This window comes from Triticum dicoccoides, chromosome 3A (assembly GCF_002162155.2).
Source record: "Triticum dicoccoides isolate Atlit2015 ecotype Zavitan chromosome 3A, WEW_v2.0, whole genome shotgun sequence".
NCBI lineage: Eukaryota > Viridiplantae > Streptophyta > Magnoliopsida > Poales > Poaceae > Triticum > Triticum dicoccoides.
Window position 1 is genome coordinate 512,489,305 of NC_041384.1, and position 26,096 is coordinate 512,515,400.

At 45.6% G+C, this 26,096-nt stretch overlaps 1 protein-coding gene across 2 annotated transcripts; it reads left to right on the forward strand.

The window, feature by feature from the left end:
- Positions 1–1,904: 1,904 nt before the first annotated feature.
- LOC119268855 (integrin-linked protein kinase 1-like) lies at positions 1,905–6,106 on the forward strand. 2 transcript variants are annotated; one of them, XM_037550566.1, is made up of 13 exons: positions 1,905–2,416; positions 3,100–3,174; positions 3,259–3,354; positions 3,479–3,564; positions 3,694–3,814; positions 4,209–4,288; positions 4,401–4,463; positions 4,581–4,699; positions 4,815–4,900; positions 5,115–5,236; positions 5,469–5,580; positions 5,688–5,795; positions 5,888–6,106. In XM_037550566.1, exons 1-12 carry the CDS (start codon positions 2,063–2,065, stop codon positions 5,781–5,783), a joined length of 1,410 nt encoding a protein of 469 aa, XP_037406463.1. In that variant the 5' UTR covers positions 1,905–2,062; the 3' UTR covers positions 5,784–5,795; positions 5,888–6,106. The 2 variants fall into 2 exon arrangements, with proteins under 2 accessions (XP_037406463.1, XP_037406462.1); XM_037550565.1 differs by having other exon boundaries at positions 5,688–6,106.
- Positions 6,107–26,096: the final 19,990 nt, after the last annotated feature.

Consider the following 26,096-nt stretch of genomic DNA (forward strand, 5'->3'; position numbering starts at 1 on the left):
ATGCTTGTACTTGTATAACAAATGTTGTTACTTTTTTGTTAAATTTTGTTTTTCTACAGTAATATATAAATTATGTATTAATTAAGTAAAACGGGTACAGGGGAAATATAAGATGTAAGATAGTTCTCCCCACTTCTATAGAAAAGACCCTCAAGAAAATTCTTCTAGGCTAAATTTGTCGTTGCTTGCTTGATAATTGTTTCATTGTTGGAGTAGAGAATGAAGACGATATGAGTAGCAGGTTGTGTCGCCCTCACATGCCTATGGAGGGATACTCATTAATGTTATTGTAGTAACCACATACCGCATACAAATGCGATCTGGGGAAGAAGATGAATTGGGAAGGGGCCACGCCTGGATGTGTCCAAATGGTCGGGTTACTAGCACCGGTGAGAATAGATGACCCGACCTGCGACCGCCCGCGGGTTGAAGCAACCTGCACACAAGACATGGTTGCTGACAACAAGCCGGCGACCAAAACAAAACAACATAGCGCTGGAGCACATGCCCGATGACGATACCAACCCACTGATCCTCGACGCCGAGACGGGGTTGAAGACGAGGTACCATTATTCAAGACAACACTATCACCGTCATTTTAACAACGCACCACGAAACCAAAAGGCTAACCTAACTAAGTGTCGGACATGCAAAACCATAGTTCCACACCTTCCACTACTAGAGTAGCAGGAGTAGAGGGAAAACACCGGCCTTGCTGGCGAAAGGAGATAGAGATCTAGAGGGAGGAGATATCTAGGAGAGACAAGGATTGTTCAATTGAGTGTGTCATAAGACACCGCTAGAGCATCTACAACCTGAATGGACAAATATGGACCTTCAAATGTCGGCGGACGCGCCCGGTCAGTGCCCAAGCGCGTCTCCCGTGATCCCTCATTTTCCTATGAGCACAATCACACTCCTTAATATCGTCCTCCCTACTTTGATCATATCATCAAACAACTTATGTGTGGTGTCGCTGGACGGCCGGAGCACACAAGCAGCGACACCACATGCACACTCTAGCACGGACGCATGCAGTGGCAAGATGCACAACGCCTTTCAGGTGCAGCGCGAGCATGCAAGCATGCACGGCAGCGCGGACATGAGCTCTAGCCAGCGGGAGCATGCAAGCACGCAAGCATGCTCGATTGCGCGGAGCCCGATGGCCGAAGGCGGCGGCCATCACGAGCACAACAATCCCCAAGGGACACAATAACCTTGGCGCGCGAGAGCTCCGCCGGCCTTCCTCCTCGATGCAAGCGAGCGGGCGGCCTTCCTCCTTGACGCGAGCCGGATGGGTGTCGTTGCCATCGCAGTCTTCTCATCGAAGTGGTTGCGGGTGGGGTCGTCGGTCCCTGCAGCTGACGTGGAGCCTTGCCCGGGCACGCTCGCAACTCCTCATATTGCCCTCAGATGTGGTCTTGATTTGAGGGGTGCTGGTTAGTCAAGACTTTTAGGGAGAAAGTAGGGTCTGGTTGGTGAGTGTTAATTTTTGGAGGGCGGGCTTCATGGAGCCAAATCAAAACCATATTTAAAAGTTTCATTTTTGGAAAAAAATGCCAGGAATACTTATATGTTTTTCCGCACAAACGTGTAAAAAATCGTTGAAAATATTGTGATTTGCATGGTGTACAAAGAAAAACAAAATTCTGGCTAGGAGCTGTAGATGTTCTTACTAGGAGCTGCATGAGCAAGGAGCAACCGTGCGTGCCTGCGTACACGATACGACCACCCTCTGAAATTGGCACGGCCTAGAACCAAGCTTGCAAGCATTGGCAAGGCCCTACTTCCGCGGGATCAGCTGTCACCAACTCAATCCGCGGGGTGCCGGGACCGACCGTACTCGCCGCCACCGTTTCATACCACAAGGGACAGTTATTAGTTGGTGGACCTGTTGCCAACTCAGCCGCCACCCAGCCATCTTTTTCCCATCCAAGTTCTCAACTTCCCCTCCCAAACCCCCTCGCTCGATTACTCCCTCGGACCGACGGACGGACCCTCCTCGGCTCTATTCAATTCCTCTTCCACAAGTCTCCGATCGGATCTCCCATCAGCGCCGACGATGGAGCCCAAGCCGCCCACGTCCTCGGAGGAGGAGGCGGCGGCGGGGCCGACGACCCCTCGGTTCAGGCTCGGGAAGCAGTCGTCCCTGGCGCCCAGCCGCGGCGGTGAAAACGGCGCCGAGGTGTCGGGGGAGGCCGCCGGCGTCGCCAGCTTCCAGATGATGTACCTGGCCCACGAGGGCAACGCGGAGGGGATACGCGAGCTCCTCGACGCCGGCGCCGACCCCAACTTCCGCGACTCCGACGGCCGCACGGCGCTGCATATCTCCGCCTGCGAGGGCCACGCCGAGGTCGTCGCTCTGCTGCTCGACCGCGGCGCGGAGGCCGTCGTCGAGGACCAGTGGGGAAGCACGGTGAGCCTGCTTTGGACTTTCGCCTCCGTGTTGCTCCATTTGTTCTGCTTTCTTGAGAACCTCATCAGTTTTCGATGGGGATTCCGATTTAGTGGGAAAGCGCTGTGAATCATTAGAGCATGTTTTTGTTCGTTAAGTGCTGAATTTCTGTTTTTTAATACCGTAAGTATTTTTTGGGTAATGCTATTCAGCTGACTTTCGCTTGGGAGGGGATGGCAAATCGAACGTTTTTTATGGCAATTTATATTGTCATGAGGACGTCAATTTTAGCTTGCAAGCACGGCAAAACCTGCCAAAAATAATAAAAAATGAACTGAGGCGTATTTGCTATTCTTGTCAACCAAACTTACCATCCCGGCAACATAAATTGGGATGCAAATCATTTGCAATTGCCATACTTCCCAGTCGCTGGTCAAGAGTTTTTTTTCCCTTCAAATTATTGTACTAAAGTTGAGACACTTATTTTGGGCGGGGGAGTATGAGATGTTTCGGATATTTTAATATGGACAACATACGGACTGACGAGTGATATGCAATGTGTCTATTTATATCCGATTCAGAAAAAGGTTAGAACATCTTATAATAGTGAACGGAGGGAGTACATATAATACTTGCTGTTAGGAACTGTATATAGGTATATGCTTTCACTTGAGTTAATTGTGTGCTGCACTACTATTGGGCAGCCTTTGGCAGATGCGATGCATTATCAGAACCATGATGTTATCAAGATCTTGGAGAAGCATGACTCGAACCATAAGGTACTATGCTGTATTTTTATTTAACTTGGCATGTTCGAGGGTTCGAGCATTATTACTAATAAATATCCACTTCCTTTTTTGAAGGTTGCTCCTATGCATGTTAACAGTGATCGTGATGTTCCTGAATACGAGATTGATCCGGACGAACTTGACTTCACAAATGGCAAAGATTTAGCTAAGGTATTTGTTAACTAGCAGTCATGATTACTCTAATAATTAGTCTAGACATGGAGTTTTTAAATTGAATGCTACTAATATTTAAATCATGTCTTGCTTCTTTCTTATAATTTAATTTACTTCTCAGGGTACATTTCGGAAAGCAACATGGAGGGGCATTCTGGTTGCTGTTAAAAAGCTGGATGATGATGTACTTACTGACGAGAACAAAGTGTGGGTTGATTCCACTCAATAGTTTACCTTCCTTCCTGATTTGCGTTGGCATTCTTTCACTTAGGTGTTGCTCAGGCTGCCCAAGTTGGTACTTTCCTTACAGTTCCGATGGATATCTTTGCATTGCAGACAAGCATTCAGAGATGAGCTTGACGTTCTGCAACTAATACGGCATCCAAATGTCGTTCAATTTCTGGGCGCTGTAACACAAACCAACCCAATGATGATTGTCATGGAATTTATGCCGAAGGTTTGTCTTGGGTTGATGTTCTTTCCAGGCTCATATTATTTTGATATCTGAGTCCCTAGTCAAACTTTTCTAGGTCTGGACTCATGGCTTCCTTTTGAACTAGTATTTGGTTATTTTCTAGTGAGTGAAGGAGTGCTGCTGTCATAGTTAACTGACAGTACAAATGAGTTACTGGTCCGTATGATGTCATTTGGCCATTTTTATTGGTATCACATTAGATCACTGCAGATATGATTTCTTCCTAGCTACGTGCTGTATGATTTCAACACTGCATAAATTCTTATGTTTCTTAACTTTGCATCATTATTTCTGCAACATAATCAGGCCTTCAGTTGACTATCAAAATATATCACTTTATTTTATAGATTATCAATGTGGCAATGTTTATTTTCAGGGTGATCTGCGCAAACACTTGAATAGGAAAGGAGCTCTGGAACCTTTGTATGCAGTTAAATTAGCTCTTGATATTGCAAGGTTTGCTACCCACCATATTCCCCAAATCACAGGGACTCTATTATTGATGTTTTTTCTGTTGTTATAAGTTATAAATATGCCTAACTCGTGGATCTTTGTTCAAATGTAACAGAGGAATGAGTTACTTACATGAGCATAAACCCCAAGCTATCATCCACCGTGACCTTGAGCCTTCGTGAGTGCTTTATCTCAAAAAACATCCATAAATTTGGAGTCTTCTGTATGTACCTCATCAGTTGCTTCAGATGCCTAATTTGTTGAATTCTTTTCTGGCCCTTGTGTAACAAAATAGAAACATATTGAGGGATGACACTGGGCATCTGAAGGTGGCAGATTTTGATTTGTGTAAGATGCTAAAGTGGAGAAGAAAAGTCAGAGAGGACAAACCAGTTACTTCTCCTGGCAATGCCTGTAAGCTTATTAACTTCTTATTTTCCATCCTAATTTGTTCCAAACTGGTATGCAGCTCACTGCTATTGCAAATTTATTCACCTTCTGTTACTGATCATTCATGAATATGTCATAGGTAGGTATGTAGCTCCAGAAGTCCTGCGTAAAGAGGAGTATGATAATAAAGTTGATGTCTTCTCATTCGCTTTGATACTTCAGGAGGTATATATATTTTTTGCTATATAGCATTGTATATTTCTATGCCATACTAGATGATCAGCTTCTAATCCACATTTTTGTGTAGTCTCAGTTAGAACATAGAACAGTCAGAAAGTTTGTTTGATAGATAATTTGGAAAGTAATATTCAATTCTGCTCCAACTACTCCCAGCTCCTTCTAGATCACCGTACTTTTACTAATATTTGAACTCTTTCAGATGATTGAAGGATGCCTGCCTTTTCACGATAAGAAAATTGATGAAATTGAGAAGGCCCATAGTTCTAAAGAAAGGCCACCGTTTAGAGCTCCTGCAAAGCATTATGCCTACGGGCTAAGAGAGTAAGATTCTCCCTCCTTTTTTTGCTTTACTATGGCAATTACCAATTTGTTGCAGCATTAGAATGGCTTGATTGCATTGCCAATTTCATGCTTTAGCAATCCATAATCCATTTTGACAATATGGTTATGCAAACCTTAATTTGTACTGTTTCCTCCAGATAACATTCTACGCGGTTACTTTAGTTTGTCTAACACCCTGACTTGATTGCTTGACTACTTTATATTTCTACAGGTTGATTGAGAAATGCTGGAGTGAAAATCCTGCTGATAGGCCCAATTTTAGAGTTGTCATTGATCGGTTGTCTACCATCCAAATTGAACTAGCTCGCAGAAACCGTTGGAAGGTAATAGCTTATGGTTTCTTATGGAATAGCGGTCTGATAAGTCCCATCGTTGCAAAATATGCATTGTTCTAGCGTGTATTCTCATGCTGGCTATACTGGAACAACAGGTCAGACCTCTCAAGTGTTTCCTTAGCTTCGAAGGTTTGCGGAAAAAGGATCGCAATGAGGGCAGCACCAACCGCTCGTCACGCTCGTCGCGATAGCAGCCAGCTGAGGTTGTTGATGTCATTTGGCGGATCATATTCATGATTGATAGGAAGTCAACTCACTGTACCATTTTCTTTGTGTATCGAAATTCTCTCTGCAGAAGAATGGTATGGCAAGTGTTACTTCCCTGCTGATCAGAACACCTGTTGTACACCAGAGGTTTATCACTAAGCCATCAAGGAATTCATGTACAGATTGATCTCTTCGGTTTATAGTTTGCTTTCTGTGATAGCTAAGCAACTCCTTTTAAGGAATGTAATCTCACGTTGTTGTGGTGTGGCATTCTTTTGAGGAATGGTATTCGGTCATGTTATCAATCTTTCTGAAGGGCAATCTGTATACTGAAGACTGCACGTGACAAGAATATACTCATAAGCAGCGTTCGGCACTCAGGCCTGCCTACTGTCATCCCATGAAACAGGATATTGCCCGCTTTACAGATAAAGCAAATACCAAAGTACACGGTCAAACGATATAAGGTAGTAATGTGGCACTCTTACAAAGTAGATCCTTGAATGATTGACCAACATAAAACTCATCCCCACGGGACACTCTGGTACTCTTTTGGTTGCTGATCATTGTCTAGTCGCAAACCACAACAATGGAATGAAACATGTTCCATAAATCCTAGTACTACTTGAGTCGAAAGGAGTCGTGTAAATTTTCTTTTTTAGAGAAAAGGCAGCATGGCCATGACACGGTGTGCAGACCCATGTCATTTTGGAAACTGTTTGAGATCGAAAGTGAAATCTCTGTCTTGATTGATGGTTATAGGCGCTACTTATACCATCTGGAGAGACGCGATCGAAGGGAGGCGTCGGTTCCAGAGGGTAGGAGCGAGAAGACGTCTGTGCGGGACAAACCGCACGACAGTTTGGGCAAGGGAAGATTTTTCCCTAATTACAAATTGTAATTTATTCTAACACTTCCCCTAATCTACACTTGACCATGTAGAATCATCTTCACAATTATCCGGGATGCTCTATCATCTCAGAAGGATTCTCCTCCAAAAGTTCTTCATAAAATCTTTGATGAGATCCTAAAATATATACTCACAAAGAAAGATAGCATAATGTGATGTCATTAAAATAAAGGTATCTCAAGAAGAGACTCCCCCTGACATCTGCAAGTCCCTAAGTCTTCACATACCAATTTCATGAGCACATTTCTGGAATGTAGAATTTGGTAGGGACTTGATAAATAAATCAGCAAGGTTGTCACATGATTTGACTTGCACAATGCTTATTTCCCCACTTTTCTGAAGATTGTGGGGGAAAAACATTTAGGAGAAATATGCTTGGTGCTATTACTCTTGATGTATCCTATTTGCATCTGCACAACACAGGCCGCATTATCTTCATAGATAATGGTAGGTGATTTTATCGAACCCATTCCACATGACTGTTGTATGTGTATCATTCTGCGAAGCCATACACATTCGCATGTTGCTTCAAATAATGAAATTATTTTAGAATGATTGGTAGATGTTGCTACCAGAGTCTGTTTCGAAGACTTCCATGATATAGCAGTGCCACCATGTAGGAACACGAAGCCGGTCTGAGATCTGGCATTATGGGGATAAGACAAATAGCCGGCATCTGCATATACAGTCACATCAGAGTCCTGATTTTTCTGGAACTGGAAAATAGGCCAAGATCCTTTGTGCCTTGGAGACATCGAAAGATAATATTCACTCCAGACCAATGACGTTTTGTGGAATCTGCGTTATGTCTTGCAAGTAGATTCACTGCAAATGCAATGTCAGGTCTTGTGCAATTTGCAAGATACATAAGCGCTCCAACAACACTGAGGTATGGAACTTCAGGTCCCAACACCTCTTCTCCATCATCCCTTGGTATGAATGGATATCTCTCTACGTCTAGAGATCGAATCACCATGGGAGTTTTAGATGGATAGGATTTGTCCATATTGAATTTTCCAATATTTTCTAGATATAGGCAGATTGGTGTACCATGATTCCTGAGGGAAGGTGCTCAAGTTGAATACCTAAGCAAAATTTGGTTTTACCCAAATCCTTCATCTCAAATTCCATCTTTAGGTGATTGCTTGCTTCATCAATGTCTGGTGTGCTGCCGGTGATGTTGAGATCATCAACATACATAGAGATGATGCAAAATCCTGTCGAGGACTTCTTGATGAAAACACATGGGCAATTCAACACTATTGGAGTAACCTTTCTGAAGAAGGAACTCACTCAGTCGGTTGTACCACATCCGCCCCGACTGCCTTAAGCCATATAATGGCTTATTCAGCTTTACACAATACATGTTGCGTTTTGCATTTTTATTCGAGACAGAAATTCCATCAGGAACCTTCATATATATGTCTGAATCTAGTGACCCGTAAAGATATGCGGTCACGATGTCCATCAACTGCATAGATAGACGATTTTGCACTGCCAAGTATATAAGATATCGAAAAGTGGTTGCACTATTACTGGAGAATATGTTTCAGTGAAATCAATGCCGGGTTTCTGCATGAAACCTTGTGCTACAAGCCTTGCTTTATATCTCACCACATCATTGTTCTCATTCCGTTTCCGAAGAAAAAATCCATTTGAATCCCACAGGGAAAACACTGGGAGGTGTAGGTTTTGCTTCAGTGAATACCTTTCTTTTGTTAAGCGAGGCAATTTCTGCTTGGATTGCATCCTTCCATTTAGGCCAGTCGGAGCGCTTTTGGCACTCAACAATAGACCTTGGATCATGATTAGTGAGAAGGGTATCTGCAATCTTTTCAGCAAAATATATGTCAACGGTCGTAGTCTTACGGTCAAATGATTCTCCAGAATCAACATAGTTGATGGAAATTTCCTGCGCCCCTAGTGACTCTTCATGATTTCCCAATACGATCGAGTCTGTGTGTTTCGATGTCCCAGTTAGTTTGGGCACACTGGAACTGGGTTGTGGAGGTTTCCCTTCCACTGGGTGTATACTACCCATCAGGTGTTTGTCAACGTTGACTTGACCTGCATTTACTGACTCTGAGGTTTTTCTCCTCGATTTTCTTTGCTGCTTGCTAGAAGCATGCTCCATGTCAGAGGCCGTACTACTCCCCCTCTTTTTAGGAATAGGGAGTTGAGTGGTTTTTATTGGTACCTCCACTCTTTCTGGCATGTTTCTGGCAGGATTTAAGGATTTTGTAACACCTTTCAGATCAGTAAATGAATCTGGCAGATTATTTGCAAGATGTTGCAAATTAACGATCTTTTGAACTTGAAGTTCAGTCTCATGGGTACGCGGATCAGAGGATGAAATGGCATGAGCATTCCAATCAATTTCTGGGCATTATTTCTGGCACTTGAAATCTCCCCCTAATGCCAAAAAATGTTCCTCATTAAATATGCAATCAGCGTGACGGGCTGTGAACAGATCCCCAGTCAGGGGTTCCAGGTACTTGATAATCAATGGCGATTTGTACCCCACATAGATCCCTAACTTCCTGTGTGGGCCCATAGATGTCTGTTGTGGTGGTGAGATCGGGATGTATGCAGCACATCCGAACTTATGCAGATGGGAAATGCTTGGAGGATTTCCACGTACCAATTCCAGAGGGGAAGAACTGTGATATGCAGTTGGCCTCAATTGTATCAAGTCAGCAACATGTAAAACAGCGTGACCCCAACAAGAGGTTGGCAAGTTGCAATTCGTCAACAAAGGTCTTGCAATGAGTTTGATCCTCTTAATCAATGCTTGAGCCAAACCATTTTATGTATGGACATATGGAACAGAGTGCTGAACTTCAATCCCCAAAGCCATGCAATAATCATTGAAAGCACGCGGGGAGAATTCTGCAGCATTGTCCATTCAAATTGACTCAATTCGACTTTCAGGATAATGGGCTTGCAACTTAATGACTTGCCTCATTATCTTGGCAAATGCATGGTTTCGTGTGGATAGAAGACACACATGTGACCATCGTGTAGATGCGTCAATCAGAACCATGAAATACCGGAAAGGTCCAGATAATGGCTGAATAGGACCACAAATGTCTCCTTGAATACGTTCAAGGAACTGAAGTGGTTCAACTTGTATTTTGAGGTGTGAGGTCCTCAAAATTAGCTTTCTCGTGGCACAAGATGTGCACACAAAATCAGAAGATTGAGGAAATTTTGACTCGAGCAAATTATGACCAATGGAATTGCTAGTAATTTTTTCTCATTATCCCTATTCTAGGGTGGCCTAGGAGATCACAGGTTTGGAATGCGTTAACATTCTGAAAAATTACTTTGTATGCAGCATGTTCCACGGGTTTGATGTACGTATAGTACAAACCAGACGATAGAGAAGGGATTTTCTCATGTACCTTTTTGCCATATCCATGATCTTTAGTAAAGAGTAGATACTCTTCTTTGTTGTCTTCATGTGTTTCAATGTGAAAACCATTCTTACGGATATCTCGATAACTGATCAGGGTACATGATGAGGCGGGATACAATAAAGCATCCTCAATCGTCATTTGTGTACCGCTTGGGAGGGTGAATATGGCACGTCCAGTACCAACAATCATTGTATCGCGTCCAGCGATAGTTAGAATATCTCCATTTATCTTTTTCAGAGTTTGGAAATATTTCATCTCCCTCAGTATGGAGTTTGTGGTACCACTGTCCACAAGGCATAATTCCTCTTCCATCGAATTGTCCCTGTGGAAAACTATATAAAACAAAAGAATTTTCAATAAGAAAACCTCATGTTAATACATAGAATACAATCTTTATTATATCAAATGTGCTGATACAATACAATATAAAGACAACAACAAACTTATGTTCTTATTACAATCATCACAAATGGACATAATTAAGTAGATCACTAGGAGATTGAGGGACTAGTCAAAGTCGCCAAACACGTTGTTTGTGGTGTACTCAATCAACGCATTCTCCATTTCAGTAGTATCCTCAGGCAGATAAGGAATCATGGCGTTGATCGGTCCAGGAGGAACATCGTGCGAACCACCAGCTCCTTTTGCGCTATCCAGATGAAGGTTGAAGTTGGCTTCAAACCTTTTCCCTTGAGGTGCTTTGCGTCCCTGAGATTGCTGGTACAGCATAACCAGATGCTTGGGCATTGTGCACTTTTCAGTAGAATGCGTGTAGCATCCACACTTGCTGCAAAGCTTAGATTTATCAAACCTGGGCTTTGAAGTGCCTTTTCCCTTGCCTGGATGTCTAGATCTCCTGTTCCCATTGCACTTTCGGTTATGCTCGAAATTGGATTGTTTACCCCGAGAGGTACCATTAAACTTTTGTCTATTTGCAACATTCAGATGAACTTCAGGTAAAGGTTGTGCCCCAACTGGGCGCTGAGAGCCATTCTTAGCGAGTATCTCATCATGCTTTTCAGCCTGAAGTAACATGTGAATAAGCTCGGAATAGACAGTGTAGTTACGAGCACGGTATTGCTGTTGGAGGATCCTATCTGAAGGGAGCATAGTAGACAAAGTTTTCTCTATCTCCCCCCCTCAGTAGGTTCCTTCTCACAAAAATGCGGTTTGGAACATATCTTATGAACAGCATGATTGTACTCACTGATGGACTTGAAATCCTGAAGATGGAGATGAGTCCAATCATGGAGTTCTTTTGGCAGGACTACTGCCTTCTGCTGTTCATACGTTGTTTTGAGGGCCAGAAATAGAGTACTAGGAGATTCCTCCTGTAAATACTCAGACTTGAGATCTAGATGAATATGGTGCCTTATGATGAATAAGGCAACATAGTTCTGTTGTTCTGTCAGCGGCGTGGCCCCAGCCGGGGGAGGAGTCTCCCAGGGTTGTATTGCACGCGCTATCCCACGGGACGGAAGACTGATCTTGATGTCCATAGCCCATGTAGGGTAATTGTGGCCATTGAGGGCAAGCTCCTCAAACTCTTTGGCAGTCATCTTTGCCTACATGGAAAAACCAAAGATAATTAATTTATAGGTGGTAAATTAAAAACCATCATGGTTCTGTAATAAGAATGCAAAAATTTGATACTCAAGTGTAAAGTTGAAAAATTCTCAACCTCAATTGTGTGAACATAACACTTTGGAGATCACTTAGATCTCACAGTAATAGACTACATCGCCATTACCTTGTGTATGCTACAATTCAGATATAAGGAATATATGTTGAGGTAATCTCTTGTCGAGAATGACAAAGCGTAGACCTCACAGTAAGAGGGGGTAATCTGCAAATGAGCAGTAGATCCCAACTCATTATCTTGTGATTGCAAATATAATGTGGGAGAAATATTCAAAAATTTGCAAGTTTGGTGTGCGAGAGAAGATGATCTCGATTGCTAAAACATGTTCAAGAGAACTAGATATGTGGTAAACACATGGAACATGTCATTCTTCCCAGATGAAATCCGGTACTTTATTTATATTATCAATCCATTACATAATATGAACATACTAACAATTACACAAGTCCTAGTCGGATACAATCTAGAACAAGACTAGAATGTAAGTAGCAGTCAAACTAGATACTAAATAGAGTCTAAAACTGCACAATTAGTACTACTGTTAATAAAACAGAGAGAAAAGAAAATAAAAATGAATCCAGGCTAGAAGGAGGTGGCTGGAGGGACACAACATGCGCATGGGCCTGGGCCTCCATGGCCTTTGGCCAGCCCACCCGCAGCCCCACCGCATAAGAGGGAGGAAGCGGCGGTTACGGATAAGGGTCTGAGACTCGAAGCCCGCACCACCCGCTCGATCCCCTTCCCTGCACGGCGCCGGCGACTGGAGTGGCTGCCGCAGACCCTCGCGGCGCCAGAGGTCACTGGCGCAGCACCGACGAGCCTTCCTTGTCCGAAGAAGACACGATGACGACGGGGTCCAGGCGAGCACCCTCTGGCGCGATGCTGGTGAGGCCGAGGCTCGCTGGAGCCCACGAACCGGGGCGACGTCTAGGGCGGCGGTCGATGGCGGTGACGACGCGCCCGAAGAGACGCCCGAAGCGCCGGACGGCACGGCTGCTCGAGCCCGCTGCCGTCTCCTGCTGAAGCAGGGCGTTGGCGTTGGCATTCTCCATGCCGGCTCCAAGACGGACGATGCCGGAGGCGCCGGTTGGCGTGGAGACGAAGGCGAGCGCCTCCTCCTCATTCACCACGGAGCGCAACGGCACTGTGGCATAGCCATGCGGGCGGCGGCTCGAGCCAGTGGCCACGACATCTGGCGTCGGTGTCGACGGCGGGAGCCACCCAGCTAGTGGAGGAGGGGGTGGAGGCGGAGAATCGGGGGGTGCGGCGCCGTGCACCATAGGGGCGCTCGGACCGGCCACAAGCCATGGGTCGAGCACCCTGTTCACCGACGGCGCACGCGCAGCAGCACCAAGGCCGTGCCCATGGGCGTGGTGAGCACCAGGAGCGGCGCGTCCGTAGACGCCGTGGCCGCATCCAACGGCGCAGTGACCACCACGGCCGCCACGTCCAGTGGCGCGGTGACCATAGCGGCCAGTGTGCAATGGCTGAAATGACGGATGGCCTGCATCCTGCGACGGAAATGTCGAAGGCCACCAACGCCATGGTAGCGACGACGGTAGCGACGACCGTCCTCTCAGATCAGGCGGAGAAAGAAGGAAACAAGGCTAGGCATCTCACCGGTGGCGAGTGCTCCCTCTCTTCTCCTTTCTTTGTTGCCTTTCGCTCTCGCTGGTTGTCTACGTGCGTGATAACATGTTTGAGATCGAAAGTGAAATCTCTATTTTGATTGATGGTTACAGGCGCTACTTATACCATCTGGAGAGACGCGATCGAAGGGAGGCGTCGGTTCCAGAGGGCAGGAGCGAGAAGGCGTCTGTGCGGGACAGACCGCACGACAGTTTGGGCAAGCGGAGATTTTCCCCTAATTACAAATTGTAATTAATTCTAACAGAAACGAGGGCCAACCACGCCATTAACGCACGCCGCAACCCATGCGAAGGAGAACATCCCCAAGGACATTCTCACTCACACAGTCATACGCTTTCTCAAAGCCAAGCTTTAGAACGACGGTTTCACACTATCATGGAGAGAAACAATCCCATTTAGAATGTTATAACCCCCGATAAAAGCCGTTTGTGAGAGGCTGATGGTTTTATGCACTATTACTGAAAAAGGCTTTCACCCCGCTTTATAAATAAAGCAAACCGCCCAGAGCACACATACATACTAGTTCAGAACACACACACCCAAGACACACAACAAGATATCCAAAGGTTCTGTTGAGAGCACAGCTCAACAAGCCCAAAAAACAACATAAAAAGCACAGTCGAGGCCGAAGCCGGGGTCGAGAGCACGCCAATCAACTAATCAGGCTCTGGAGGAGGCGGAGGGGGCGGCGGTGACAAGCGGAAGGCCATCGATCGAAGGTCGGCGATGAAGGCGGAGATGGCGTCCCGGTCCCGAGGGCGGCTAAGCGGCCACCAAAGCTGCAAGAAACCAGACAGTTTGAACAGAGCGTCAGTAGCCTGACGAAGCGGAGTGTGCTGAATCACAAGCTTATTGCGAATCGTCCAGAGGGTCCATGCGAGAGCACCGATCTCAAGCCACCTAATGTGGCGAGTGGGCAGGGGGAGGTCTGGATTTCAGCGAAGAGGTCAGGGAAGTTGGTGTGGCACCAATCCCCACGCACAACCTCTCTAAAGCAGCTCCAGACAAACTGGGCAGACATGCAGGAGAAGAAGATGTGATTCGAGTCCTGGGGGGTACTACGGAGTGGGCAAAGACCGGAGCCCGAACCATTGCACTTGCGTACCTCCACCCCAGACGGGAGCCGACTGCGGATCGATTGCCATAGGAAGATCCGGATTATCAGAGGCACGCGAATGGTCCACACCGCCAGGAGGGGGGACGGAGCGGAGGAGGGAGCGATGGCCGAGTAGAGGGACTTGGTGGAGAATTGGCCCGAAGGTTCAAGGCGCCACCAAACTTCATCCGGGCCTGCATCGACAGCCGGCACATGGAGGGCGATGCTATCAAGAAGCTCCTGCCAAGCGGCAGCTTCCGGAGGCCCAAATGGCCTCCAGAACGCGAGGCGCCCTAAGTCAATAAGGGCCCGTTCAACTGAGATCGTCGGGATGACTGCGATGGAGAAGAGATCGGGGAACCGGGCCGTGAAGGGCGAGTCTCCCGCCCATCAGTCAAACCAGAACAGGGTCGCTGAACCCGATCCGACCAATATGGAGGTCCCAATGCAGAGGATGGGGAGCAGCTGAATGACCGACTGCCAAAATTGGGATCCACCAGACCATTGGTAGAAGGCCAAAGGTTGGCCACGCAGGTACTTATTCTGGATGATGTCTAGCCACAACCCACCATGCCCTTGCGAGATGCGGCAAAGCCAGCGGGAAAGGAGCGCGATATTCATGCACTTCGAGCACATGATACCGAGGCCACCTTGCTCCCGAGGCTTACAGATGTCGGGCCAACTAACCATATGGTATTTCTGTTTGTTATTGTCCCCGGCCAAATAGAAGCAGGATTGGACCTTGGCAATCTCATGGTGAAGCATCTCGTGGAGGCTGTAGAAGCTCATGAGGAACAAGAGGAGACTAGAGAGCGAGGAGTTGATGAGGATCGTCCGGGCCGCCTTTGACAGCCACCGACCCTGCCAAGGCTCAATGCGCATCTACAACTTGGCCACAGTTGGCCACAGGTCAGCAACAGTAAGCCGAGAGTCACTAATGGGCGTTCCCAGGTACGTGGTGGGGAAGGCGCCTAGGCGGCAATTCAGGCGGTTGGCGATGTCGCGTGCCTCGGCCGGAGAGTAGCCCATCACCATCACATCACTCTTATCGAACTTGATCTTGAGGCCAGACATTTGTTGGAAGCAGAGGAGGAGGAACTTAAGGTTAGCGATGTCCGCGTCCGAGCCTTCAACCATGATGATGGTGTCGTCAGCGTACTAGAGCAGGGAGATGCCGGTGCCACCGGCCAAGTGGGGAGCGAACCCATGAATATGGCCCGCCGTCTTAGCCTTGTCTAGGATGGTAGCCAAGGCGTCCACCACCATATTGAACAGGAATGGGGAGAAAGGGTCGCCTTGCCTCACCCCACAAAGAGTGGGGAAGTAGGGGCCAATCTCCCAACTGATGTTCACGGCAGTGCAACCACAAGAGACCATTTGCGTCACCCTGGAGATCCACCGGTCATCGAAGCCTTTCCGTAGAAGCACTTCCCGAAGTAAGGGCCAGCTAACAGTGTCATAGGCCTTATGGAAATCGATCTTCAGGAAGACCGCCTTGAGGTGTTTGGAACGGACCTAATGGAGAACTTCGTGAAGAACTAGCACCCCATCCAAAATACATCACCCTTGGATGAAGGCCGATTGGTTGGGGTGGGTAATGTGGTCCGCGAGCAGGGTCACCCTATTGGCGTACCCCTTTGCGAGAATATGGAAGATCACATTTATCACCGTGATCGGGCGAAACTGAGGATGTCAGACGCCCCAGGAACCTTGGGGATAAGCGAGATCGTCCTGTAGTTGAGGCACCCGAGATTAATGGACCCAACATAGAACTCATCAAAGATGGCCATGATCTCCGGTTTGATCACATTCCAGAAGGCTTGGAAGAACTTAACCGGCAGGCCATCCGGCCCCGGGGCCGAGGAAGGGTTCATGCCTTTGATGGCGGCCCAGACCTCGCCCTCAGAGAAGGGGGCCGTGAGGGCCGCATTCTCCTCATCTATGACAAGCTGGTCGCCGGAACAACAGTCCAGGGCCAGGGATAAGCCGCTCCGAGGAGCGGCTGCGAACAGAGACCTATAGAAGCCATCAACGTGGGACATAATGTCCCGCGGGGACTGCAATAGGGTCGGCCCATCCCAGAGAAGGGGGATGGTGTTGCATCTACGACAGCCATTCGCGATGGCCAGAAAATATGTTGTGTTCGCATCACCCCTCAAAACCCATTTCTGAGCCCCGCGCACACGCTAGTAAGCCTCCTTGTCGGAGTAGATGACCGAGAGTTGGTCTTCCAAGTTGTATCGGGAAAGAAACTCCTCAGGAGAGAGGCCAGAGGCGTCAGTGCGCAGGTCGAGGGCCTGAATAGCAGACAGAAGGGCCTTCTTCCGCTCGCGGAGGTCGCGACCCAAGTTGGCGCCCCACCCCTTGATACGTCTCCAACGTATCTATAATTTTTTATTGCTCCATGCTATATTATCTACTGTTTTAGACATTATTGGGCTTTATTTTCCACTTCTATATTATTTTTGGGACTAACCTATTAACCGGAGGCCCAACCCAGAATTGCTGTTTTTTGCCTGTTTTAAGGTTTCAAAGAAAAGGAATATCAAACGGAGTCCAAACGGAATGAAACCTTCGGAAACGTGATGTTCTCATCAGATAAGATCCAGGAGACTTGGACCCTCCGTCAAGGAAGCCACAAGGTGGTCACGAGGGTAGGGGCGCGCCCCCCTAGGGCATGCCCCCTGCCTCGTGGGCCCCTCGAAGCTCCACCGACGTACTTCTTCCTCCTATATATATCCACGTACCCCCAAACCTAATTCCACCACCGCAAGTTTCTGTATCCACGAGATCCCATCTTGGGGCCTGTTCTGGAGCTCCGCCGGAGGGGGCATCGATCACGGAGGGCCTCTACATCATCATCCAAGCCCCTCCAATGAAGTGTGAGTAGTTTACTTCAGACCTACGGGTCCATAGCTAGTAGCTAGATGGCTTCTTCTCTCTTTTTGGATCTCAATACAATGTTCTCCCCTCTCTCATGGAGATCTATTCGATGTAATCTTCTTTTTGCGGTGTGTTTGTTGAGACCGATGAATTGTGGGTTTATGATCAAGTCTATCTATGAATAATATTTGAATCTTCTCTGAATTCTTTTATGTATGATTGGTTATCTTTGCAAGTCTCTTCAAATTATCAGTTTGGTTTGGCCTACTAGATTGGTTGTTCTTGCCATGGGAGAAGTGCTTAGCTTTGGGTTCAATCTTGCGGTGTCCTTTCCCAGTGACAGAAGGGGCAGCAAAGCACGTATTGTATTGTTGCCATCGAGGATAACAAGATGGTTTTTTTTATCATATTGCATGAAATTATCCCTCTACATCATGTCATCTTGCTTAAGGCGTTACTCTGTTTTTAACTTAATACTCTAGATGCATGATGGATAGAGGTCGATGAGTGGAGTAATAGTAGTAGATGCAGAATCATTTCGGTCTACTTGTCTCGGACGTGATGCCTATATACATGATCATACCTAGATATTCTCATAACTATGCTCAATTCTGTCAATTGCTCAACAGTAATTTGTTCACCCACCATAGAATACTTATGCTCTTGAGAGAAGCCACTAGTGAAACCTATGGCCCGCGGGTCTCTTTCTCATCATATCAATCTCCATCACTTTATTATTGCTTTGCTTTTAATTTGCTTTTACTTTTTACTTTGCATCTCTATATCAAAAATACCAAAAATATTATTTATCATCTCTATCAGATCTCACTTTCATAAGTGACTGTGAAGGGATTGACAACCCCTAAGCGCATTGGTTGCATTGAGCTATTGTTTTTGTGTAGGTACGAGGGACTCGAGCGTAGCCTCCTACGGGATTGATACCTTGGTTCTCAAAAACTGAGGGAAATACTTACGCTACTTTGCTACATCATCCCTTCCTCTTCGGGGTAATCCAACGCAGTGCTGAAGAGGTAGCAAGAAGAATTTCTGGCGCCGTTGCCGGGGAGTCTGCGCAAAAGTCATCATACCAAGTACCCATCACAATCCCTATCTCCCGCATTACATTATTTGCCATTTGCCTCTCGTTTTCCTCTCCCCCCAATTCACCCTTGCCGTTTTATTCGCCCTCTCTCTTCCTCCCTCTCTTTCTCCGTTTGCCTTTTTGCCCGTTTGCTTTTTGTTTACTCATGCGTTAGTTTGCTTGCTTGTTGTTATGACTAGTTCTTTACCTTCTGCCTCTATGTCTGAAATTGGGGATACTATTGTCGATAATAATTTTGATGCTCCTACTAAAGAACCCACTATCTCACATATAAAAAGATTTCATGTTGGTAGCGGTAATATTATTGGAAAAGGAGTTATTCAAGATTTCTTTACTTGTGCCGGTGCTTTACCTTCTATGGGTAGTTCTATTCTTCATAGAACCAGTAGTCTTGCGGACGCTATTGCCATGCTTGTAGTTGAACTTGAGAGGCAATTCTTGCACTTGCATCCTTCTATACAAAGGATTTTCCTAGAATTTTCTAATATTGAGCATTCTTCTGTTAAGCATGCCGTTACTATCTTTTTGGCTCATGAGTTTCGATTCATAATTAAAGAGGCCAAAGAAATCTTTGCACATTATAGGGTGGATGCTTGCCGTCCTCCCATAGAGACTATCCTCTTTGATCAAGAAGAAATAATGCGTTTTCAATCTCTAGACTATGTTGCTTTCAATGAAAATCTTAGAAAAAGGGTTCCTACCAATGTTTTAGTTGATATAATTTCTGGACTTAATGATGATTTAGCTATTCGAGATAATGAATTGGGATATTCTCTTGAATATAGGCTCACAAAGTTCTGTCAAAAGAATGCTTATAATGATGAATTGGTTGTGCAATATGAAGGACCAAAGGAGGGACCTATACCTCCAAGGTTGATATTGGAGACTTTTGTCCCAACAAATTTAGCCCTTTTGATTACTTTTGGTTGCCTCAAAGAAAACTTGCTGCTGAACTTAGAGAATATGAAATGAGTTTTAATAATCTATCTTATTATTATGGCAATACCTAGATCTATTCTTGCTTATTATGCCTAGCTAGGGGCGTTAAACGATAGCACTTGTTGGGAGGCAACCCAATTTTATTTTTATTCCTTGATTTTTTCTCCTGTTTAGTAATAAATAAATTATCTAGCCTCTGTTTTGGTTGTGTTTTTTGTGTTTAATTAGTGTTTGTGCCAAGTATAACCGTTGGGAAGACTTGGGGAAAGTCTTGATTGAACTTGCTGTAAAAAAAAGAAACTTTAGCGCTCACGAGAACTACTGTCATTTTTATTTGGAAAGTACTATTTAGTTAATTCTTTTTGAAGATTATTAATAGATAAATTCCTCACGTCCAACAATTTATTTTAGAATTTTTTGGGTTCCATATCTTGCGCTAGCTATAGATAACTACAGACTGTTCTGTTTTTGACAGATTCTGTTTTTCGTGTGTTGTTTGCTTATTTTTGATGAATCTATGGCTAGTAAAATAGTTTATAATCCATAGAGAAGTTGAAATACAGTAGGTATAACACCAATATAAACAAGGAATGAGTTCATTACAGTACCTTGAAGTGGTCTTTTGTTTTCTTTCGCTAACGGAGCTTACGAGATTTTCTACTTTAAGTTTTGTGTTGTGAAGTTTTCAAGTCTTGGGTAAAGATTTGATGGATTATGGAACAAGAAGTGGCAAGAACCTAAGCTTGGGGATTCCCATGGAACCCCCAAGATAATATAAGGACACCTAAAAGCCAAAGCTTGGGGATGCCCCGGAAGGCATCCCCTCTTTCGTCTACTTCTATCGGTAACTTTACTTGGAGCTATATTTTTATTCACCACATGATATGTGTTTTGCTTGGAGCGTCTTTTATGATTTGAGTATTTACTTGTTAGTCTACCACAATCATCCTTGCTGTACACACCTTTTGAGAGAGCCATACATGATTTGTTATTTGATAGAATACTCTATGTGCTTCACTTATATCTTTTTAGCTTTATAGTTTTGCTCTAGGGCTTCACTTATATCTTTTAGAGCACGGTGGTGGATTTGTTTTATAGAAACTATTGATCTCTCATGCTTCACTTATATTATTTTGAGAATCTTAATAGCATGGTAATTTTCTTAAAATCCTAATATGCTTGGTATGCAAGATTAATAATAAAACTTTCTTATGAGTGTGTTGAATACTAAGAAAAGTTTGATGCTTGATGATTGTTTTGAGATATGGAGGTAATAATATAAAAGTCATGCTAGTTGAGTAGTTGCAAAATTGAGAAATACTTGTGTTGAGGTTTGCAAGTCCTGTAGCATGCATGTATGGTAAACGTTATGCAACAAATTTGAAACATGAGGTGTTATTTGATTGTCTTCCTTATGAGTGGCGGTCGGGGACGAGCGATGGTCTTTTCCTACCAATCTATCCCCCTAGGAGCATGCGCGTAGTGCCGAGGTTTTTGATGACTTGTAGATTTTTGCAATAAGTATGTGAGTTCTTTATGACTAATGTTGGGTCCATGGATTATACGCACTCTCACCCTTCCATCCTTGCTAGCCTCTCCGGTACCGTGCATTGCCCTTTCTCACATTGAGAGTTGGCGCAAACTTCGCCGGTGCATCCAAACCCCGTGATATGATACGCTCTTTCACACATAAACCTCCTTATATCTTCCTCAAAACAGCCACCATACCTACCTATTATGGCATTTCCATAGCCATTCCGAGATATATTGCCATGTAACTTTCCATCATTCCGTTCATCATGACACATTCATCATTGCCATATTGCTTAGCATGATTATGTCGTTGACATAGTATTTGTGGCAAAGCCACCGTTCATAATTCTTTCATACATGTCACTCTTGGTTCATTGCATATCCCGGTACACCGCCGGAGGCATTCACATAGAGTCATCTTTGTTCTAGTACCGAGTTGTAATCATTGAGTTGTAAATAAATAGAAGTGTGATGATCATCATTATTAGAGCATTGTCCCAAGTGAGGAATAAATAAAAAAAGAAAGGCCATAAAAAAGAGAAGGCCCAAAAAAAGAAAGAGAGAAAGGCCATAAAAAAGAGAAGGCACAAAAAAATGAGAGAAAAAGAGAGAAGGGACAATGTTACTATCCTTTTACCACACTTGTGCTTCAAAGTAGCACCATGATCTTCATAGTAGAGAGTCTCTCATGTTATCACTTTCATATACTAGTGGGAATTTTTCATTATAGAACTTGTCTTGTATATTCCAACAATGGGCCTCCTCAAGTGCCCTAGGTCTTCATGAGCAAGCAAGTTGGATGCACACCCACTAGTTTCTTTTGTTGAGCTTTCATACATTTATAGCTCTAGTGCATCTGTTGCATGACAATCCCTACTCCTTGCATTAACATCAATCGGTGGGCATCTCCATAGCCCATTGATGAGCCTCGTTGATGTGAGACTTTCTCCTTTTTTGTCTTCTCCACATAACCCCCTCATTATATTATATTCCACCCATAGTGCTATGTCCATGGCTCGCGCTCATATATTGCGTGAAAGTTTATAGGTTTGAGATTACTAAAGTATGAAACAATTGCTTGGCTTGTCATCGGGGTTGTGCATGATGAAAGCATTCTTGTGTGACGAAAATGAAACATGACTAAACTATATGATTTTGTAGGGATGAACTTTCTTTGGCCATGTTATTTTGAGAAGACATAATTGCTTAGTTAGTATGCTTGAAGTATTATCATTTTTATGTCAATATGAAATTTTGTCTTGAATCTTTCGGATCTAAATATTCATACCACAATTAAGAAGAATTACATTAAAATTATGCCAAGTAGCACTCCGCATCAAAAATTCTGTTTTTATCATTTACCTACTCGAGGACGAGCAGGAATTAAGCATGGGATGCTTGATACGTCTCCAACGTATCTATAATTTTTGATTGCTCCATGCTATATTATCTACTGTTTTAGACATTATTGGGCTTTATTTTCCACTTTTATATTATTTTTGGGACTAACCTATTAACCGGAGGCCCAGCCCAGAATTGCTGTTTTTTGCCTGTTTTAGGGTTTCGAAGAAAAGGAATATCAAACAGAGTCCAAACGGAATGAAACCTTCGGAAATGTGATTTTCTCATCAGATAAGATCCAGGAGACTTGGACCCTCCATCAAGGAAGCCACGAGGTGGTCACGAGGCTAGGGGCGCCCCCCTAGGGCGCGCCCCCTGCCTCATGGGTCCCTCGAAGCTCCACCAACGTACTTCTTCCTCCTATATATATCCACGTACCCCCAAACGATCGGGGATAGAGCCAAAAACCTAATTCCACCGCCGCAACTTTCTGTATCCATGAGTTCCCATCTTGGGGCCCGTAGAAGGGCCTATATATATTATTTATCATCTCTATCAGATCTCACTTTCGTAAGTGACTGTGAAGGGATTGACAACCCCTAAGCGCGTTGGTTGCGTTGAGCTATTGTTTTTGTGTAGGTACGAGGGACTCGAGTGTAACCTCCTACTGGATTGATACCTTGGTTCTCAAAAATTGAGGGAAATACTTACGCTACTTTGCTACATCATCCCTTCCTCTTCGGGGAAATCCAACGCAGTGCTCAAGAGGTAGAACCCCTTCATGAACTGCCGTCCTCGCTTGGCACAGAGATGCCACGAGTCGATGGAGGAGGGGGGAGAGCCAAGGACTGGGAATGGGCGCAAGCCTCCACCCAGCGAGCGAACACGGCCGCGACGAAGCCAGCTTGGGACAGCCAAAATGTCTCAAACCGGAATCGGGGAGGGATCGGGGGACGCTCGTCAGCGGAAGAGAGGAGGAGGGGAACGTGGTCGAAACCGATCCGAGTGATGGCCCGGAGGGAAGCAAGAGAGCAACGGAGGTCCCATTCCGGGGAAACTAGGACCCGGTCCAGGACGGACTGGGTCAGAGCAGCCTGACGATTGGTCCAGTTGAACCTGGCGCCAACCCTATCTATTTCGCGGAGCCCAAGGTCAGCAATGCAGTCATTGAACATTTGCATACGCGCAGAGTTGACATGCGAATTGCTCTTATCCTCCGCAAAACGTAGGAGGTTAAAATCGCCCCGAACCACCACCGGAAGCGAAGCAGCCGAGAGCTTCCAGTGGAGCTCCTCGAGGAAGGAGGCAGACCGGCTATGGTCAGCGGGGCCGTAGATAATAATAACCTCCCACTTGAAGTTGAGGGTGCATTCATAGAGTTCCATGCTAACAAAGAATTGTCCTCGATCCATACTGCCAACCTCAAAGGTGGCATCCTTCACGCCTAAGAGGATGCCACCGGAATGACCCGAGCTCCCACTAGAAGGGAGCCAATGCCAGGCGAAGAGGTGGGGGCTAAGACGGTCGAGCTCAGGGAGGGAGAATTCCGTGCGCATGGTTTCTTGGATGGAGACAATGTCAATGTGTTCTTCATGCATGTACTCGATGAGTTGGCAGCGGCGGCCATCATGGCCAAAGCCGCGGATGTTCCAGAAGAGGGCACGCATCAAGCAACCATTGAGGGGCTGCTTGACCCCAGGACATGAGATGCGCTTTGGGCGCAGAGAGCGGCGGTGCGAGAGCGGGTGCGGCCCCAAAGCTCCGCCATGGATAGGGGGGGATGCCACCGACCCTCCAAGGAGGGGGCGGGACAGCATACTTTGACGCGTTCGACGAGGCGGGGGGTGCAAGCAGAGCTGCTCAGGCCTTCGCAATCCGACCGTCGAGGATCTCGCGGGCCCTAATGGCCTCGATCTGGACAAAGGGGGGACCAACCTCCCCCTGAAAATGATCGCGGAATCAGTCGCGACCTTCGCAAGGTAACCGAGCGGAACCGACTCAAGAGCAGAAAATAAGCAAGTAGATGCCGAGGGGGACCGCAGGCGTACCTGGCTTCAGGTACCGAGCAGCCGCCCGGAGCTCCGCCCGCTCACGGATGGGCAGCGCCGGGCTCCCCTCAAGGCGCGCCGCGTCAAGGCGAGCGCTTCGGTGGGAGGCAGTCACCGGAGAGGAGGCCGACTGCTACCTCTTGAACACTGCGTTGGCTTTCCCTTGAAGAGGAAAGGGTGATGCAGCAAAGTAGCGTAAGTATTTCTCTCATTTCTTGAGAACCAAGGTATCAATCCAGTAGGAGATCATGCTCAAGTCCCATGCACCTACACAAACAAATAAGAACCTCGCAACCAACGCGATAAAGGGGTTGTCAAGCCCTTCTCGGTCACTTACGAGAGTGAGATCTGATAGATATGATAAGATAATATTTTTGGTATTTTTATGATAAATAGAAATAAAGATGCAAAGTAAAATAAATGACAAAGGAAATAACTAAGTATTGGAAGGTTAATATGATAGAAGATAGACCCGGGGGCCATAGGTTTCACTAGTAGCTTCTCTCAAGAGCATAAGTATTACAGTGGGTAAACAAATTACTGTCGAGCAATTGATAGAATTGAGCATAGTTATGAGAATATCTAGGTATGATCATGTATATAGGCATCACGTCTGAGACAAGTAGACTGACTCCTGCCTGCATCTACTACTATTTCTCCACACATCGACCGCTATCCAGCATGCATCTAGAATATTAAGTTCATAAGAACATAGTAATGCTTTAAGGAAGATGACATGATGTAGAGGGATAAACTCATGCAATATGATATAAACCCCATCTTTTTATCCTCGATGGCAACAATACAATACGTATCGGTTCCCTTTTTGTCACTGGGATCGAACACCACAAGATTGAACCCAAAGCTAAGCACTTCTCCCATTGCAAGAAAGATCAATCTAGTAGGCCAAACCAAACTGATAATTCGAAGAGACTTGCAAAGATAAACCAATCATACATAAAAGAATTTAGAGGAGAATCAAATATTGTTCATAGATAATCTGGATCATAAACCCACAATTCATCGGATCTCAACAAACACACCGCAAAAGAAGATTACATCGAATAGATCTCCACAAAAATCGAGGAGAACTTTGTATTGAGATCCAAAGAGAGAGAAGAAGCCATCTAGCTAATAACAATGGACCCGTAGGTCTGAAGTAAACTACTCACACATCATCGGAGAGGCCATGGAGTTGATGTAGAGGCCCTCCGTGATCAATGCCCCCTCCGGTGGAGCTCCAGAAAAGGCCCTGAGATGGGATCTATCGAGTACAGAAGGTTGCAGTGGTGGAATTAGGTTTTCATGGTGCTCCTGGATGTTTGGGGGGTACGTGGATATATATAGGAGGAAGAAGTACGTCGGTGGAGCAACGGAGGGCCCACGAGGGTGGAGGGCGCGCCCAGGGGGTAGGCGCGCCCCCTGCCTCGTGCCTTCCTCCCTTGTTTCTTGACGGCCACTCCAAGTCTCCTGGACCACGTTTGTTGAGAAAATCACGTTTCCGAAGGTTTCATTCCGTTTGGACTCCGTTTGATATTCCTTTTCTTCGAAACCCTAAAATAGGCAAAAAAACAGCAATTTGGGTTGGGCCTCCGATTAGTAGGTTAGTCCCAAAAATTATATAAAAGTGTAAAATAAAGCCCATTACCATCCAAAATAGATAATATAATGGCATGGAGCAATCAAAAATTATAGATACGTTGGAGACGTAACATCGACCGGCCGCGGCGAGAG